Source organism: Amblyomma maculatum, chromosome 9 (genome assembly GCF_055883805.1).
Source record: "Amblyomma maculatum isolate TAMU_Amacu chromosome 9, ASM5588380v1, whole genome shotgun sequence".
Lineage (NCBI taxonomy): Eukaryota > Metazoa > Arthropoda > Arachnida > Ixodida > Ixodidae > Amblyomma > Amblyomma maculatum.
In genome coordinates, this window is record NC_139352.1 from 41,398,692 (window position 1) to 41,416,191 (window position 17,500).

At 42.2% G+C, this 17,500-nt stretch overlaps 1 protein-coding gene across 1 annotated transcript in view; it reads right to left on the minus strand.

The window, feature by feature from the left end:
* Positions 1-17,500, minus strand: part of LOC146178920 (putative sodium-dependent multivitamin transporter) — a 100,639-nt gene that overhangs the window by 40,351 nt on the left and 42,788 nt on the right. Inside the window, exons 7-13 of the mRNA XM_084580068.1 lie at positions 15,472-15,601; positions 11,946-12,034; positions 10,959-11,068; positions 9,539-9,606; positions 7,051-7,137; positions 1,833-2,053; positions 1,025-1,131 (exon numbers count right to left, since the gene is read on the minus strand). Coding sequence (XP_084436194.1) covers positions 1,025-1,131; positions 1,833-2,053; positions 7,051-7,137; positions 9,539-9,606; positions 10,959-11,068; positions 11,946-12,034; positions 15,472-15,601 — 812 coding nt within the window. The remainder of the gene's footprint in view (positions 1-1,024; positions 1,132-1,832; positions 2,054-7,050; positions 7,138-9,538; positions 9,607-10,958; positions 11,069-11,945; positions 12,035-15,471; positions 15,602-17,500) is intronic.

A 17,500-nucleotide genomic window follows, 5' to 3' on the forward strand; every position in this document is an offset into this window, starting at 1 on the left:
GCAAGGTGCCCGTGTGCTGTGCGATGTCAGTGCACGTTAAAGAACCCCAGGTGGTCGAAATTTCCGGAGTCCTCCACTACGGCGTCTCTCATAGCCTGAGTCGCTTTGCATTCAATCTGCTGCAGCTTTCAATTGCACACATTAACACTCTCTGTAAAGGCATGGCTTAACACTAAAAATACGTTTGTGCCATGACCGGCGAATTGCCACATCTGTGTAATACGTCGGACACCATTGATCGCTGTTTCATCCTGTGCCGTTATGCAGTGGGTTTCTGGGACATACAACAGCGAACGTTTAAGAAGGACATTGAAATTACACCTCACAACATTCTTTTCATGCCTGTTGAGAAAAACTGTGCTATGCCTTATGATTTATTTATGTTGATCAGACTCTTCATCGCGTAAAAGAGCCGTATGATGAATTGCCATGTCAAATCTGCACGGTCATCAAAAGCTTTATTCCGAGAGCAGTGTGCTTTGGTGCGGATAGTATTTGCTCTTCTGGAAAAGCCGCCGAGCAGGCTACCTATTTGGACACTAGTGTGGACCTCCCAGAATCATGAAAGTTATGCTGGTGGGGAACTGCTTGGGTGTGATGGGCTCGCACTATGCAGCCCAGCGATTGGAGGCATGAGATGTTAGCTTGTTCCTTTCGAACTTTTTTCTATGCAGTAAAGAAAAAAAAGTCGAAGTAGAAATACAGCTAGCGCGCTCGGCTTGGACACCATAGGTGACTAGATTCCTGGCGTCAATGCGATTTTTTCTTTAAATGTGAGTTCATGAGGGCATGCATTTGTGTCACGCACTGATGACAGACTCTGCTGACGCCACTTATCAGCCAGAATAATGGTATGCAAACTGAGCCACTGCTGGACGTGTGAATGGACGCCTGACCTAATTTAGAAAGTTTGCATTGGCGTAAGCTCTTGCCGGAAGACGGAATAACAAAACCAGAGCAGCCAATACTTTGTTTGACAGAAATATGTGATATGCAAAAAAAAAAGTATCTATATGGTACTCACCGAATAAAAGGCTGAGTATTAGGCTCAAGCACACCGTGGCAACCATGGCGAGGAAGGAACTCCAATAGGATGACAGCCGGTACAGCAGGAAGATGTGATTGTCTGCACTGACACAGGCAGGCACACACACAAAAAAGGATTCAAGAATCCGTTCATTTATTTAGCTGGTAACGTGTGCTACCTGGCAGTTAAGATAGTACTGTTTAGTGCAGGTGGTTTGTGCGCTAGCAATTCGGTACTAAAACATTAAAACGCCGCGACCCGTTTTTCGAAAACGGGCACTCACATTTTACTCAAATTTCGAAAACCGAGCATATAACATTGCGCTTATGTTTAAGGGACATAATACCTGCCTCTGAAACTCCATCAGAACCTCTTTAATTGGATATTACACTACTATCGTATCATGTGCTGTATGCGCGATGAAAAGTGTCGCAGTAGCTTACGGACAGCTCAGCAGAAATCACATTTGCGCGTAAACTGCTGTTTCCTTGTGATTATCTGTCTGTAAAAATAACTAAAATCTTAGTATCATTATTCCTGCCAATATTGGAATGAACGCATGAAGATTCGTACGAGATGCACCTGAGAGCTTCAGTGAACGATTGGCGAGCTTGCTATGCTGCTATGTTGGTTGCCCTATGTTCATCAGAGAATGTAACAAGAATGCCAGGTCGCCTTTGTAATGTGCCTTAGCGTACATTAGCAGTTTGTTTAGAGGCTACTATCCGATGAATATTTGCTCTTTATATATAAAGAAGTTCATATCATAATAACGCTGCATAGAATAGGTGGCAGGATATTTTACCTGCCTAACGATGTTTCTCCTTCGACGCAGGTGTGATTAACACCACCGCCCGGCTGTAGTGACGTTCCGAAAGCGTCGAAGGTAGCTGAGGCTTCGGCAACATTCAGGGCGCAACGAAATGTGGTGGTATTCATCTTTGGTGGCTCCAGTCCGGACAGTGTCCTGCCCACGGTTTGCCAGAGTTCCAGGGCGAACACTGCCGAAGTGGCAATTGCTGTTCCCTGCGAGAAATGTAGAACGAAAAAGAGTACCACCATGTCACCGGTGCGATATACAAGGCTTACCGTGGTAGTTATTAGCCATATGATTTCATAAATACTGGCACCGTTGTCGTAAACTTGCCGAACGGGTCCCGGAGGAGATGGATCATACCAAATGATGGATAGGCCAACAAGTACGAGCATTGTACTGAAGAGTTCATATTTCTCAACAGCGTATTAAAGGCTGAATGGGACGAAGATACAGGGAAGCGCTGCTTCCTCTCTATGTTCCGACCAGTCCTTGATATAAACTCTTGAGCAACATGAATATTCACTTGTCCAAATTTTAGCTTTGCATGAAATAGCCACGGATTGAGGGACGAATAATATGGCCGCATATCCGTCACTGCATGATGAGGATGAGAGGGCTATATTTTATGTACTTGATCTCCTTTTCAAAGCATCATGTCCAAATATTTGGGTTTTCTGCAAAGCTCTTCTATTGCATGGAAGTAAAACATCAATAAAATATATCTAGATTATACTATGAAATTAAAATTCGATTTTTTTTAGTTACCCAAAAAGACACTGAAGCAACATATCAAGATAAGCAAAAGGAATAGATTATGCTTTGAGCATATTATACTAACAATCTCTTTTTTTCTGCGGGGAAATGTGGCTATGTTGCCGAGTAAGACATAAATGATTGTTCAGAAGTCCCTCGTTCAAAGCGTCTGCGAAAATGGGCTGCGTTGACGTCATATGAAATTTTTGAAATAGAGCTCTTCGACGAACGAAAAGGTGTCACTTTCAAATGCCGGAAACGTGACAACAATTTAAACTAGTCCAATGCTTCAGTGACCGATATATTGTGCCGTCCTGATGCAAGGTGTAAGTGCAGGCTTGTGTTTAAGTATGCGGGGCCTTTTCAGAGCAAACGAAGCAAAAGTTTACACCAGGTGCTAGGTTTCACGGCGTGCGCTGAAACGGTATACTGCAAAGAAATGAAAGCCAGGAAGGAGCACGTAAGCACAACATTTGCGTCCTAGGATGTGCTCGGCAACACACCACTCCAGCATCCTAACGACACATGCTCAGAATGTACACAGAAGGGCGTCGCTTGCTCTTTTGGAGTGGTGGCCACACGTCAACGGTCCCGGCGTTAGGCTTCATGAATTGAAATATAAGTAGACAGCAGTAAAAGATAAAACTACCACCAAACATTGTAGTTTTCAATATCATGCAGTGATTTCGCAAAACCTCTCTACTGAAAAAATTGTTTCAGGCAATAACCACACATTTCCTCGCACAACAGTGACTCACTCAATTCATATAAGAAATCACACACATGTCGCATATAATTGCATAAGGTCTCGTAACTTCTTGCATATTATCATAAATTATGTACGATATTTTATGATAATAAGACCGAATAACCGAATAAGAGTCTATGCGATTAGATGAGGTTTTATGAGGTTATTGCCACGCAGAACGTTTGGTTTTTAGTAGGGATAGTTTACCCGTAACAATAAAGCTAAAAACCCTGGAGATGCTCACGTTTTTACGATCTTCCAGAGGAGCAAGGACACTTGACTTCGGCAATGTTTACACAGCTAGAAACATCCTTCAGGCGGGTGACGATCGTGCGCGGCTTCCTACGCATGGCGGACGGATGCAGACACAGGCCGGAAATCTCGTAGTTGTTGTGATTGGTTCTTTGTTTCACATCGACTAGTTAAAACTGTTTACTTAAATCTAAGCTCTCACCTTCTATGAAACAGTGCGATTCAATGGCGTACTGAAGAAAATTGTTTATTTTACACAGAATGATCCCAGACGCAGGCTTTTAAACACTCTCCATCTTGGTTCAACTGCGGCATCGCCTGTAGCTAGTGAAAACTATCAATAGGTGTAGGCAGGGAGTGTATGCGTAACATTGACAAACAGCCATCAGCTGACTAAGCATATTTTTTGGGGAGAGAAAATTCTGCCTTGCAAGATGACCTGCGCTACGAAATATTTTCTTTAACGAGCCAAACAAGGTATGATACTGCAAGCATGTGATATTTCAAATAAATTTTTAGCATATATAAAAAATATTCGCCTTTGCATTCCGCAAAAATATGAATGACCCGGCGCTTACATCGCACTTTACGTGTTGACAATGTGGAATAATAACGCGCTTGTAGACAGCATAAAGTAGCAGCTTCGAATGGCTGAACTGAAAACGAAATTACTGCGATAATGGCATGGAGAGCTCGCGGTTATGGACTTGCTGCTTGCAATGACCACATGCTGAAGGATTCAGCGCTCGTGTATGCCTGTAGCTATAGCCTCTCTCTCCGTCACATGCTTTTACTATTTTAAATACGAGACTTCCTGTATAGCCTCTGTACTTCCCCATTCTTCTTGGCGGTGCTCACCCCGTCGCCTTCCTCGTATTTCAAAGGAAGTTGCCCACTGTGTCAGATGCAGCCACTGTCAGAATATGTAAATGATGGCATCATGAGGGTACTTCGCGTTTTCGCGATTTGTGGTTAAAGAAACCTTGCTCTCGGCACAAATAACATATTTGCTATCACGTGAAGCTAATCTATCAATTTGGTTAGACTTATTATTCCTCTTCGGTCTCCCTTCAAAGCAGGTTTTTGGCGAAAAAGGAAGTTGCAGTAATGGAAAAAGTTTTCATTGCTGCTCATGATGAGAAGCTTCTTCCGAAAGAAAACAGTAGTGAAAGCTTCTATTCTTCTTCTTACTGTTCTCGTTTTAAAAATAACCTTTTAGTGCCGGCTGTCTAATGTTTACGTTTGCGCTTGTTTTTAGGACAAATTTATTTATATGTAAAGCAGTTTAACGATAGTTTAGGTTGTGTATATAGAGAAAGCATGTATGAAAACGTTTTCCATTACTGCAACTTCCATTTTCGCCAAAAACCTGCTTTGAAGGGAGACCGAAGAGGAATAATAAGTCTAACCAAATTGATAGATTAGCTTCACGTGATGGCAAATATGTTATTTGTGCCGAGAGCAATGTTTCTTTAACCAAAAATCGCGAAAACGCGAAGTACCTTCATGATGCCATCATATACATATTCTGACAGTGGCTGCATCTGACACAGTGGGCCTGGGGGGCGAGTTGGTGCATGATGGAATTGAACGGCGGCGGTCCGTTTCCGTGTTGCGCCGCCGTTCAATTCCATCTAAGTGAAAGGTTTATTGCTTTCAGGGGAAACGTCCTAAATTTGTTTTTTAAATATTGAGGCTTGAAGCTCCCGTCAGAAAATCAAAGAGCAATGCAAAATCTGCACTGGAGTAATGAAAAAGCACGGATGCTGCTTTTGGTTGCTTCTGGTTGCTTCTGGTTGCTTAATTCACTTCTTGTTTACCTAGTTTAGTCTTTGCTACTTTAAAATTGCGTGCCTATCCCTTCCTATGCCCTTATTTGGCTCTAATTCTGATTGCGTGACTCACTTCTTGTTTACCCATTTTAGTCATTCGTACTTTCAAATTGCGCGTCAATCCTTTGTTATGCCCTTTTTCGGCTCTAATTCCGGTTGCGTGACGTCACATCCACTACGGCATTCCTTTCTATCTTTCCGCTTTCACTCCCACTTTCCTTCTTTCCCTTACGGCGCGGTTCAGTTGTCTACAGAACAAGTGTCACAGATACTGCTCCTTTCGTTTCCTGTGAACCAGCTATTCTAATTATTTACCTAACTTATTGGCCTAATTATTTTTTCGAACACAACATTACGTCAGCCTCTATCGATTGACACCACTCATTAACCTCTACCACTTCTAATTACAACTGCTGCGGATACGATTTTGCGGACACGTTTTGTGCACAGAAATCTGTAAACATAGCGAAGTAATGCTTTCGCATTAAAATTAGAAAACTATACATACGTATTTTTGAGCACATGCAACGTCGTGTTCAAAATTAATACGAACCGAAACATGAACAATTCCTTGTATTGAACTGTTCCACAACATATCCCACTAAGGTTTTCAAGAATACAACTTGATTTCATCAAACGCTTTCTTTTATGCAAATTGCAGCCTAAATTTTGAAAGCGAATTGGCGTGGTTAGCGCTATTTTTAAAGGTATTTCAGTGATGACATGCCTTCCGCTTGAAGGATGGGTTCTTCAAAAATTCTGCAATATATCAGCGAGGGAAAAAAAAACTACTATTTTCTGGTAATTTTTATATGTAATCCCCCCTTCATAATATGGAAGCTGTGTTACGATGGCATAAGTATGCACGTTTAATTCTGAAGTTTCTGGAAGTTCTTGGACGACGAATGAAATTGCCTCAAATTTTTTTTAAAAGGACCAGTTTGGAATTCCGACACTTTCTTCCACACTGCCACCGGTAACACTGCTGTAAACATTATCCTTCATTCTTACACTGCGCCTACAGTTTTAATACTGAAAATAGCGTTCTTTTATTTATTTGTCTTTACCCTCAAGGCCGTACAGGCATTTCAGAGGGGAGTGGGCAAAAAGAAATACAGGAAAAAAGAAACACTGCAAAAATCGGGTACATAAGTATTACATCCTATGTATACACTATTAGCTATGAAATCGGCAATAATTGTATTAGTATGGATTAAGGGAGCGTTGAGGATTTCCGCCACGACGACCCTTAAAGTCCACGCATTTGCTAAGATACCAATTTAATATTTATTTTTCTCCACACCTTCATAGCCCTCGATAAGGGCTACATAAATATCTTTTTATACAGGGCTCACGGCCCGTCCAGCTCCTGATTTTGCTTTTTAGGCAAAGTGCTCACTTATTTTTTATTCTTAATAACCTTTGTAAACCGGTAATTGCAAGCAATATCAGGTTTTACCGCTCACGCTGTTTAAGAAGCGGTAAAAATCATAAGTAAAATAACAAACTCACGAAACAGCAATATATTACGGAAAAATTAGAAGATGCCGTTATTAGTAACAATAAAAACGCAGAACAAAATCCGACATGAAACGAAGAAACTGGGTTAAGAGGCACTAACCTTTTTATTTGTCCACGGTAGGCAGATTGCAGCAGCGATCATTCCAGCGAATGGTCCAGATGCTCCACTGTATAATGCCATTAGGATCTGTAAAAAGCGACATGGCACAACAAGAAGGTGCGCTATTTTTCTCACAGACTGCAACGTGACCTTCTTCGTGATAAAATTACGTTACGATCGCCCCAACTGACTCAGGCATTAGATCACGTGGACCAAATCAGTACTCACACTTTTGTATAAGATATGTTACGTTATTCTTGGCAAAATGATACTTTGCCATAATTAGAAAAGAGAGGAGAGAATTAGACAAGCTTGATACAATCTATCATCCTTTAAATCAGAGCTTTAATTATTTTGTACATTGTACAGATGCAAGGAGGAGTAGAAATTGTAACTGTATGATTTATATCAAGTTATATATTTATCAGAATTTGCCACAAATTGTGAACAGTTTTAACTTGTTCGAAGCAAACTAGAAAACCATAGCACAATATTTACAGTGGCAAAACGAAAAACGGCTATTTTTTATGGTTATGCATCTGAAAATAGATGGAGATGCAGCTAAGGACCCGAGCACTTGAATTGCCATTTTTTCGTGCTTTTCAGGAAGAGTGCTCACCCGGAAATGTAAATAGTCAGCAAGGACAATGCGACCTACATGAACTGAAGTAAATATGCTTAGCGCAAATGAATTAATCAAGCAGTGGTTGAGAGATAGAGCGGTGTAAAGAAACGGTGCATTTTTAACACGACCGAATTAAAGGCGTCGTATTTCAGAAACTCTGGGACCACGTAGCCGCTGTGAGGAAAAAAATCGCGAGCATTACTCTGGCAGGCGAGTGGTGAAGATCGTGAAGCGAACTGCGCCAGAGCCGTCTAAAACGGGCAGGGGTACTGTGAGTTCAGTACAGCAGTACTATAGCATTTTGAACAGAAACAGCGAAAAGAGTACCGGCGAACGAAGACGCACTTCAATAGCTGAGTCCCGGTAGAGTGCGTAGCAGAAAAACTCAGAGTTTAGACTAGCCCCCAAACTGGGCACAAAAGGAAAAAGTAACGTGATTTATTTTAGCAGTCAGGCATGCCCAGATGAAGCCTCTCTTTCTGTCAGCGCTATTGGTGTTTGGATATTACACGCGTCTCCAGGCAATGATAGGCTTCCGAGCCTCCACTGTGTGCTTAAACAAGGTAGTCGCTAGCGCGTGATATATACAGATCTATGCGTCAAAAACGCGTCGCCCCGACCTGGCATCGTTCCAAACGTTTCGGAAAAAGCACGCACGTGATTGCCCGTCAAAATTATGACGCAGCTGTTCGTTGTGCAACCTTACTAGTGACGTCATATCATTTCGTTTCCCATTTAGCATGCATCTGCTGGTCAAGTCAGAGGCTAGTTTGCGATACTGATTCGAACCGACGACACATGACCATCCAATTGTATGCCGTTCATTGTAAGTGTAGGTGTCTCTCGCGCCTTTTTTCCCCCCAAAATCCAAACTAACTAAACATGCTGCACACGTTACATAACTTTGAGCCAGTGTCCCAGTGCCAAATCACAAGGCAAAACTTGCTAAGTCAAGCCAAATATTGATTTGATTTGTGGGGTTTAACGTCCCCAAGCGACTCAGGCTATGAGAGACGCCGTAGTGGAGTGCTGCAAAAATTTCGACCACCTGGGGTTGTTTAACGTGCATTGACATCGCACAGCATACGGGTGCCTCGCTTTTCGCCTCCATCAAACAACGGTTGCTGAAACCGGGATTCGACCTCGCATCCTTGGGCAGAGTAGTCGAGCACTTTAACCACCACGCCACCCCGGTGGGGCACGCCAAGGATTGCTTTTGCTTGTCCTAATCAGTTCAAATACAGTTAAACCACTGCTAATCTTAAGCGATAGCATATATATTTCGTTTCGTTGAAAAGGGTGCCGTTGCCGTGACCTGGCATCGAGGCTACTGCCGAAAAACGCATCGGAAGAACACGGTTGCTATTGTGTCAACTGTTGGGCGGTGCCTGACCGCGTCCCAAGATTTTAAAAGATATTTAGCCCAGACAAACTGGCGGACCAAGTATAGACCACAAGCGCTATTTGATGTATACGCCTCTGTATGTCCTTGTCTGCGCTAAAGTTTTCCTGATTATCTGTCACCAGATAGCCCACCACTCCACACTAAGTTCAAGTTCGTCATTTTTCAGGTACCTTTGTGTTATTCATGGCTATGAATGTGAACGCAATTTATTATTATGTTTCATATTGTGCTCAAGCAGTATGTCTGCCACGCTATAGGCAACACAAGCCTGATTATGGCCAAGCCTGTTGAACTTGAAATCGTCATGGCTTGAAAATGTCCCCGGGTGGGCCTATGAGCCAGTGTAGCGTATTTCAGCTCGCGTCGGCCTCAGTGTGTGTGCAGTGCTGTCATTGCGTTTAAAAACCCTTCGAAACTGAAACACGTCCACGTAAACCGTGTTGGGCTTGTGCTCTTACCCTTGTCGCTGTTCCCATGTAAGGCACCGCGATGGCGAAAGCTGTCATTAGAGCACCGCTGCCGAATTCTGTGCCGATTTGAATGGGAACAAAAGGAACAAAGGAAACAATATATATTTTCATTGAAATGCACCAAATACAGACGCTTGCACAGGGGAACTGTCAACAGAAATGGAGAGAATGAGTGGAAACGGAAAAAAAAAAGCTTGAGAGGAAGACTAAAGAAACGACAAAAAAAGTAAAGCCAAGTGGGCAATCATAAGTCAGAGAAGAATCAGGAAAAGAAAAAGGCAGGGCCTGAATGGCAGACTGCAGCCTTAGTCAAACGAGCTCTACTGGAGGAAATAAAAAGGAAATAACAACGCTACATCTAAAAATTCGAAGGTCGAAACTTAGATTGAAGAAGGGATAGTGAGAAACAGTGCGAGGGGATGCCCCGGGTAGCGCTTGGGAACGTTGGAAAAGTCACTTATTGATGACATCACAGAAGAGGATTCTTAAGCTGAATTTTTTTCTGAAGTTGTTCAGAACCGCATGGTGCTGTATATAAGACGCTAGCTACAGCCATCAATTAGGCAAGGGGGATGACTGGTCGCATCAGAAGCTGATAAGAAAGACACCAGTATCCAGTGTGGTTTAAAAAAAAAAAAAGGCAACCACTACTCATTTTACATGCAATTTTCACATCATAGATTTGAAGAAATTTGATAACGAACGATCTCATAAGACGAAAAAAAGTATCGACGACGTGGTAGGCTGGTTGTGACTTAGATTGATGGGCTACTTATAAAGAGAGCGTAATGCACCAGCTAAATTACTTCACTCATTGTTACAGCCGCATGGACAAAAACCCAGTAACCGGCCTCTTCACAGGCAGTATATGAAGTTGGAGTCGAAATTTACTTCCTGAGCAAAGCGTTGGCAAAACGTTACAAAAGGTCCCGACTTGTTTAGTGTTGGCAATACAGAACGACGGCAGCAGCGTACAACAATACAACGTAAACGAAACGAGCCGGTCTCTTGTACCTGCTGACTAACGCATACGACAGCAAACCTTTACTCTGTACTAGTTGATCTTCACTCATTTTGATTTAGATGCGAGCTAAGAAATACTAAAAAGAGACAGTACAAGACAAAAGCGCTTGTGTATTGTGCGGTTTCTTTTCAGTATTTTGTTAGCGCATCTCTAAGATGGACATATACGAAAGGCGCGTGATGCAATAGGAACTCCTGAAGATGCAGTCAAATGCAGGCTTGAAGAGTCACATGTTCAAATCATAAAGAATGCAGAGAAAGGAGTCACGTACGATGTTGGAACAAACTTACAAGAACATATTTCGAATTCACATTACAGAGGCCACAAAACAAATAAACATATATGTCGCCGGTTGTACAGAGTTAATGTTGAAGTGTACCTCACCCAGAAAGTGTGTCACCTTGATGGCATGGTTTTCGCTTAGTCGAATATTCGGAGACACGATGTCCACATAAAACGTTGCAGCGTGAGAATTGATCACCGATGAAATGGTGCTGAAATTGCAGAGAGAAGCAATCCTGTAACTTCGCATATTGAGAAATTGGGCTTGTTCAGTTTGCACCTCTGTTTACGTAGAGGAAAATCACCAGCGAATTGAAAAAGTGAGCACTTCAATGCTCTGTGCTACCCAACGTGATGACTCAGTGGTTAGGGCGTTCGGCTACATAGTCGCGAGATCCTATTAGAAAACCGCAGGTATGGTGGCCGCGTATCGATCAAGGCAAATTGCAAGGCGTATGTGCACTATGCGATGTCAGTGCACGATAATTAACCCAAGATGGTATAAATTTCCCAAGTTGGGCACTACGCCATCCCCAATAAGTCACTGCGGGACGTTAAGCAATGCAATATCAGATCAGATCAAATCAAACGAAACCAAACTTTAATGTAGCGATTTTATAGTCCGTGCTTGCATTTTTTTTTGCTGATTGTTTGAAAATGCTTTTATGGCCGAAAGTAACGTTCATTGCAATGTATTAAAGTCGTGCTGCGCGGCTGAAACGCGAGATGAGATCAATTATCCTTAGCTTGCGTCTAAAAACCTGCAGTGATAACTGCCGCGAGTTATGGTTTTTCGTTTGTTTCCTGGGGCCGAAAACTCTAACACGCGAGAAGAAAGAATACCTTTCAACATTAGAAAAAGAAATGAAATAATAACAATGCATACGATTTGTAAAACAAAAGGGGTTTAAGAGGTTTACAATTTCAATACTAGAAAGAGGAGACAACGAAAAAAAAAAGTTTTATGAATCATTGTGCCACTTATGTATTAATTTGATTCATGTTTGTTATCTGATAACCGTTTATATCATAGTCAATTTAATGAACTTGATGTTAAATGGTGAAATTCAGTTTTCGTAAGAGCACCACCTGATTGAGGCTCCCACCAGGCCCGCGAGAAACAGGCCTCGCAGACCGACGACGCTCGACAAGCGTTCAGCAACGTAGAGAGGAACTATCTGGAAAAGTAACAAATAGAAGCAAATAAATGTTACAACGCCGTGTCCGCAACTGCTTATCCAAACGAAGCATTCAATAGCTCTGAAATACGACATTGAAATGCGAACAGAGAAAACTGAGCTTCCGCGGTATACGCACCTGGGCATCCCTACTGAAAAAATTGTATGAGGCAATCACCTCACATTGTCTCACGCGATCTCACTCAATTCACATAAGAAATCACATACAAGTCGCATATAATTGTATAAGGTCTCATAGTTTCTTGCACATCATCATAAATTATGTACGATGTATTATGATAATGATGTGCACCGTATGAGAGTATATGCGATTAGGTGAGCTTTTATGAGGTTATTGCCCCGTAGAACTTTTGGTTTTTCAGTAGGGATGTCTCAACGTATGGGATTCGGTAATCGAAATGCTGGCTCCGATTGCATTCGGAGCTTTTTTTTTTTATCGTAGTCGGAAACTGCTCACTGAACTCTATCTTGAAACAGAACATATGAATGTGCGTTACAAGTTGCCTGCATGTTCTTCAGTTAATTTATAAGCATGTGAGCCGGCAAAGACTGCATTCCTGGGCATGGCATTTCCTTCACTGCGTTTTGTTCGTTGGTAAATGGAGATAAATTTTTACGTATTTCAGCGGGGAAATGTTGATCTTTAGCATAGATCACAGGGTAAAATTGGCAACATGAAAAGGTGATTTCTTTTTCGAATAATAAGGCCATTCATTGGTCATTGCATCCTGCGCCGATGTTTTAGATATTCAATGAAATCGCAATTTTTGTCTAAAATGGGCTTTTTATTTGCAGTTTGCTGAACTGAAAATATCGCATTAAAATCAGGAATGTATTCCTGCTTATGCCTCATAAATGTGTGCTGCATAGTAATAATTTTGGACAACTTTTAATTCTTGGATCTCACAACAGATCTTCATTACGAATTTCAAAAGCATGCTTTAGAAGTGAGGGGCCAAAGAATGGGCTTTATTGGGGTCATTTTAATAATAACTCCACATAATAACGACCGACGTCCTGCCCCGAGGCTATTGCGTATCTAAAATAGTTGATGCAATAAAGAATGAATGCTTTAACTGTGAACAGGAGGATTCGGTAGTGCGAACAAAATGCTATAATGTTGCATAGGAGGGGGTAGTGTATGAAATAAAATAAAATACTAAAATATAAAAAAGAACATACTTCTCATTTAGTGATAATTTCTTACTAAATCTCTGCATTATTCCCATGTTATTTATGACATAATGGTAAAATTAGCGTTTTATACATCGAGAAAATGAGGGCGCCTATAATTAATATTTTTGGCTGAAGGATATGAGTTGAAAAAAGCAAATTATAGAATTTCTTGCAGTGTAACCCAGATTGTATTCGAGTTTCAGTTCTATGAATATCGCTTCATTTGTATCCCCCTCCCCCCCCCCCCCCCCCTTCTTTTTTTATCTATTTCTGAGAGCACACAACCTGAAGCAAATAGCCCTATGGTTGCTTCTCTCGATGCTAGCGCGTTGTTGGTTGCTGAAGTTGGCTAGAATATCACGTATCATAACTGCATTGATTTCTTCCAACATTATTTAATTTGTTTTATCTGCTGTGGTGACTGAATGGTTGGGCACTAGACCTGCTGAGCCTAAGTACCCGTGGTCGATCTCGTACGTGGTGGGCGCTTTTCGATGCAGGTGAAACGAAAGGTGCTTGTGTACTGTGCAATGCCAGCGAACTTTAAACAATCCCAAGTGGTAGATATCATCGCAGTCCTGCACTACAGTGTCCTGCACATCCATTGTCGCTTTGGGGCGTTAAAGATTTAATGTCGCAAGGAAGCATCGGCTATAAAGGACAAGGGACGTGGTTTACCCCATGCACCGTATACTACTAAAAAGCTACTACTATATGCTACTATATGCTTGTGATAGTAATGAAATATTATGAGTCCGGATATAACATCACATGAGCTAGGTCAGTGTCAATGATAAAATAGAGCAGAACGGAATATTCAGGCCAAGGTGCTTTAAGCAACGTTGTTTAGTTTGGCCTGAATACCATATAAACTCCTAGAAATTCCTGTGCCCACAACCCGATGCCAGTCAAGTTGAAAGAAAAAATGCCAATTGAAATAGGCGATCCAGATTTGTTGAAAGGCGGTGAGTGCACTGCGCTCCAGGAACATACCACCATGCACACAAGGTGCCTTACGACCCCGGACATGCCGTAAACTTGAAAAACGTTAACGCTATCCTATTCATGAAGAAAAGGACCGTCAAGTATTTACAAAATAACAAATCGATAGGCTTACTGCTCGCTGTTTACGAAGTATTTACTTAGGTAATCTAAGGTAATTTCTCAGAAATTTAGATAACAGTATACTCCAGGGAAGGAAATGAACAGACCGTTTCGGAAAGGTTTGGTCTGGTTTATGGGGTTTAACGTCCCAGTACGACTCAGGCTGTGAGAGACGCCGTAGTGGAGGGCTGAGGAAATTTCGACCACTTGGGGTTCTGTAACGTGTACCTACATCGCACACGGGTGCCTTGCTTTTCGCCTCCACCGAAAAGCGCCCGCTGTGGCCGGTATTCAATCCCGTATCCTTGAGCACAGCAGTCTAGCACGCTAACCCCTGCGCCGCCACGGCGGAGCTGTTTCCGAATAGCTACGGAACAATGGGCCATGTGCGCACATTTAATCAGGTGAGAGAAAACATAGAATATAACCGCAGGCTGTATATATAGCCTTAGGAGATAGCGAAAGAGCGTTAGACATAGTCGAAACTTGAGCAGTCATGCAGGCATTACAATGTAGACAGATATATTATAGGGTTTCTGGACAGTATCCGCAGCGTTAAACAAGTATAAAAATAGCTAATAGAAAGCACGAAAAAAGAACACATCAGAAGGCTGTCAGGCAATAATATATGATATCTGTTTATCCATGACCGTGGCCGCCGCTGCAGGGTACAAAAAATTCAAAACACTGAGACCTTCAGAGAACGTAACTTTAGCTTCGTGGCCGTATAAAATATTGACCCTGCTAAAATAATACTTGCGGTAAGAAGCCACTTCTTTAACGTGGGCAAGTTGAGCAAAACAAGAATACTGTATGACATGAAGTATACATGGTATTGTTGGAAGCCAGTCCCAAGTAAAACGTTAGCTTTTGGCTGTATTTTTCAATGCAAAGTATTTGACACCTATTACAACAAAAATAAACCTAACACTGATCCGAATTTTGTAAGGATTTTAATAAAGAACACATGCGTTTATGCGTCAGACAAGCTGAAATCGGTCTGCCTTTCTTGTACACCACGTGCTATTGCTTCACTCCATGTGATACTTGATTAATATTCGTCAACGCATTAAACAACAAAATAAAAAAATTTTTTCGCTTTTTTCACTGCTTAGGTACCTTAAATGAAATCTCACCTGATCATAACGGGTGGTGGTATCAGTGAGCATTGGGTCGCAATCACGGTACCAGTAGGTCAACGCCAGCCCCGTCAGCGTTATCGTCAAGATGAAAAAGGCTACCATAGCGCTGCCGGCCCATACAACTCTGTTGATGACAGAATTAAAATAGCATATACCGTATCTTCTGGTAAATAACGTCGGCGGAAGGGTGCACCCAGAATAAAATAAAAAAAAACACACAATAACAATGCATTACGATTACAACGCGAGATCACGATTATAACGCGAAATCTTAGCTTTAGACATGTATTAATCTTATGCTAGCACAGCTAGACGTAGGTCTGATGCGCTGGAGCCAGTCACTCTGAAGCCTGATGCTGTAACCTTGTCATCGTCCGCTGCTGCACACAGTTCCACCTTCCAGCTGTGCTACTTCATGTCTGTCAAGGTCAAGTTTGGCGAGCGTTTGACCTTGAGCTGGCAGCGCTCAGGTCTGACTGTGAAGTTATACCCCGTGAGTCACACCGTAGAGGCGCAGCTGCGCTCGCTCGCCAGGTTCTGCCGCTATATGATACTAGGTGACTAAAAGAGGGTATAACAGCTGCTTCGCTTCGTGTTCTATTGTTCCGTGGCTGTAAAGCCACGCGACCCTGCTTCAACGGCGGTTTCCCCTCGCCTGCAGTTTCGTCATGAATGAGGCGCGCGCCAAACCAAGCAACGTTACCAGACCCAGCGTCAGTTTGAAAACCCCGCTGCCGCTGTACATCGCGGTCGGCGGTCGAAACAGTCGAAGGGTAGCATTTCGGAAGCATTCATTTGTCGGAATCAATAATGAGAGCAGCAGTATTGATTTTTATTTTTCAGTAGCGGCGACCTTGGTAGTCATAAAACTGTTCGAAACTAGCGCAAAACTCTGCAAGCAACCATTCTGAAAATGTAGCAGGAGCGTGCGCGGGATGTTTTACTGGTTTTCGTCAACATTGAAGACGACACTTTTCTGGCATATTTTGCGCGATTTGTGCGAACAATCAAACATCAGACGCTTGAATTTGAGAAATTGGGTTTGTGCGCGCGTTTTAATCAGAACAAGTTGTTTATATGTTCAAAAGCTTCGAGAACAGGCTTTGCAATTCAGCTGCGTTTTCCCCGCCACACTTGACAACTAGAATAGTGAAATATCAAAATTTCGCTCGTCTAAGTCGTTTAAAAACAAGCGTACGGAAGGAGTTTTAAGTGCCCCGGTAATTCTTTTATTCACATATTTTTTTTGTTTTATTTGGAACAACACCTTTACAGTACTACAATATGCACTAAGATTTTGGACCCATAGCCAAGGGCTAGTGTCGGGTTCATGCACAATACAATACAAGCAACTTATCAACAGCACGCAAAGACGAACACATTCCTTCATGAAATAAAAATCAAATTCACAACATATCAATAGAAAACAATGAAAGCGAACACAATGCACATGTAATCCGTGTAAGTCAGACTTTTGTAAATATATAACAAAAGAAATATAGTACAGAAATTTTGTATAAAAGTGCATGCGCATCACTATAAGTAGTATTTTATGATTTGCATGGTGAATTTCTCTTATTGCGTGTTACATATACATCGAGCAGGCGAGCAGTCGTAGATTTTGTCTTCAGTTGACCAGAAATGTTTACAAAAATCTTTCCTGATTCACTTGCTCGCTCCAGACAATTCTTCCACTTCAGCCAACCGCTGCGTTAAAGATCTAAAGGGATGCTTCAAGGTATCACACGACGCTTGTGCACACGCGCTGAGTGCCCCCGACGCGGCCAGAAAGCAAGGTATGCCCTCCGCCGAATATGTGGCATGTGACGCCAACTGGTACCCTCAAAGCGAGTGCACTAAGCCAATGTTAGAGCATAAGCAGTAAACATGCGCAGGGGCGCCGTGCGGACCCATATCACAGCAGCGGACAGCGGATCATCTAATATGTGCCATGTGCATGATGTTTGGATTAAAAACACAAGTAGAGGAGCGCTCTTTGATGCCGAAGAAGAGTAATTGCTTA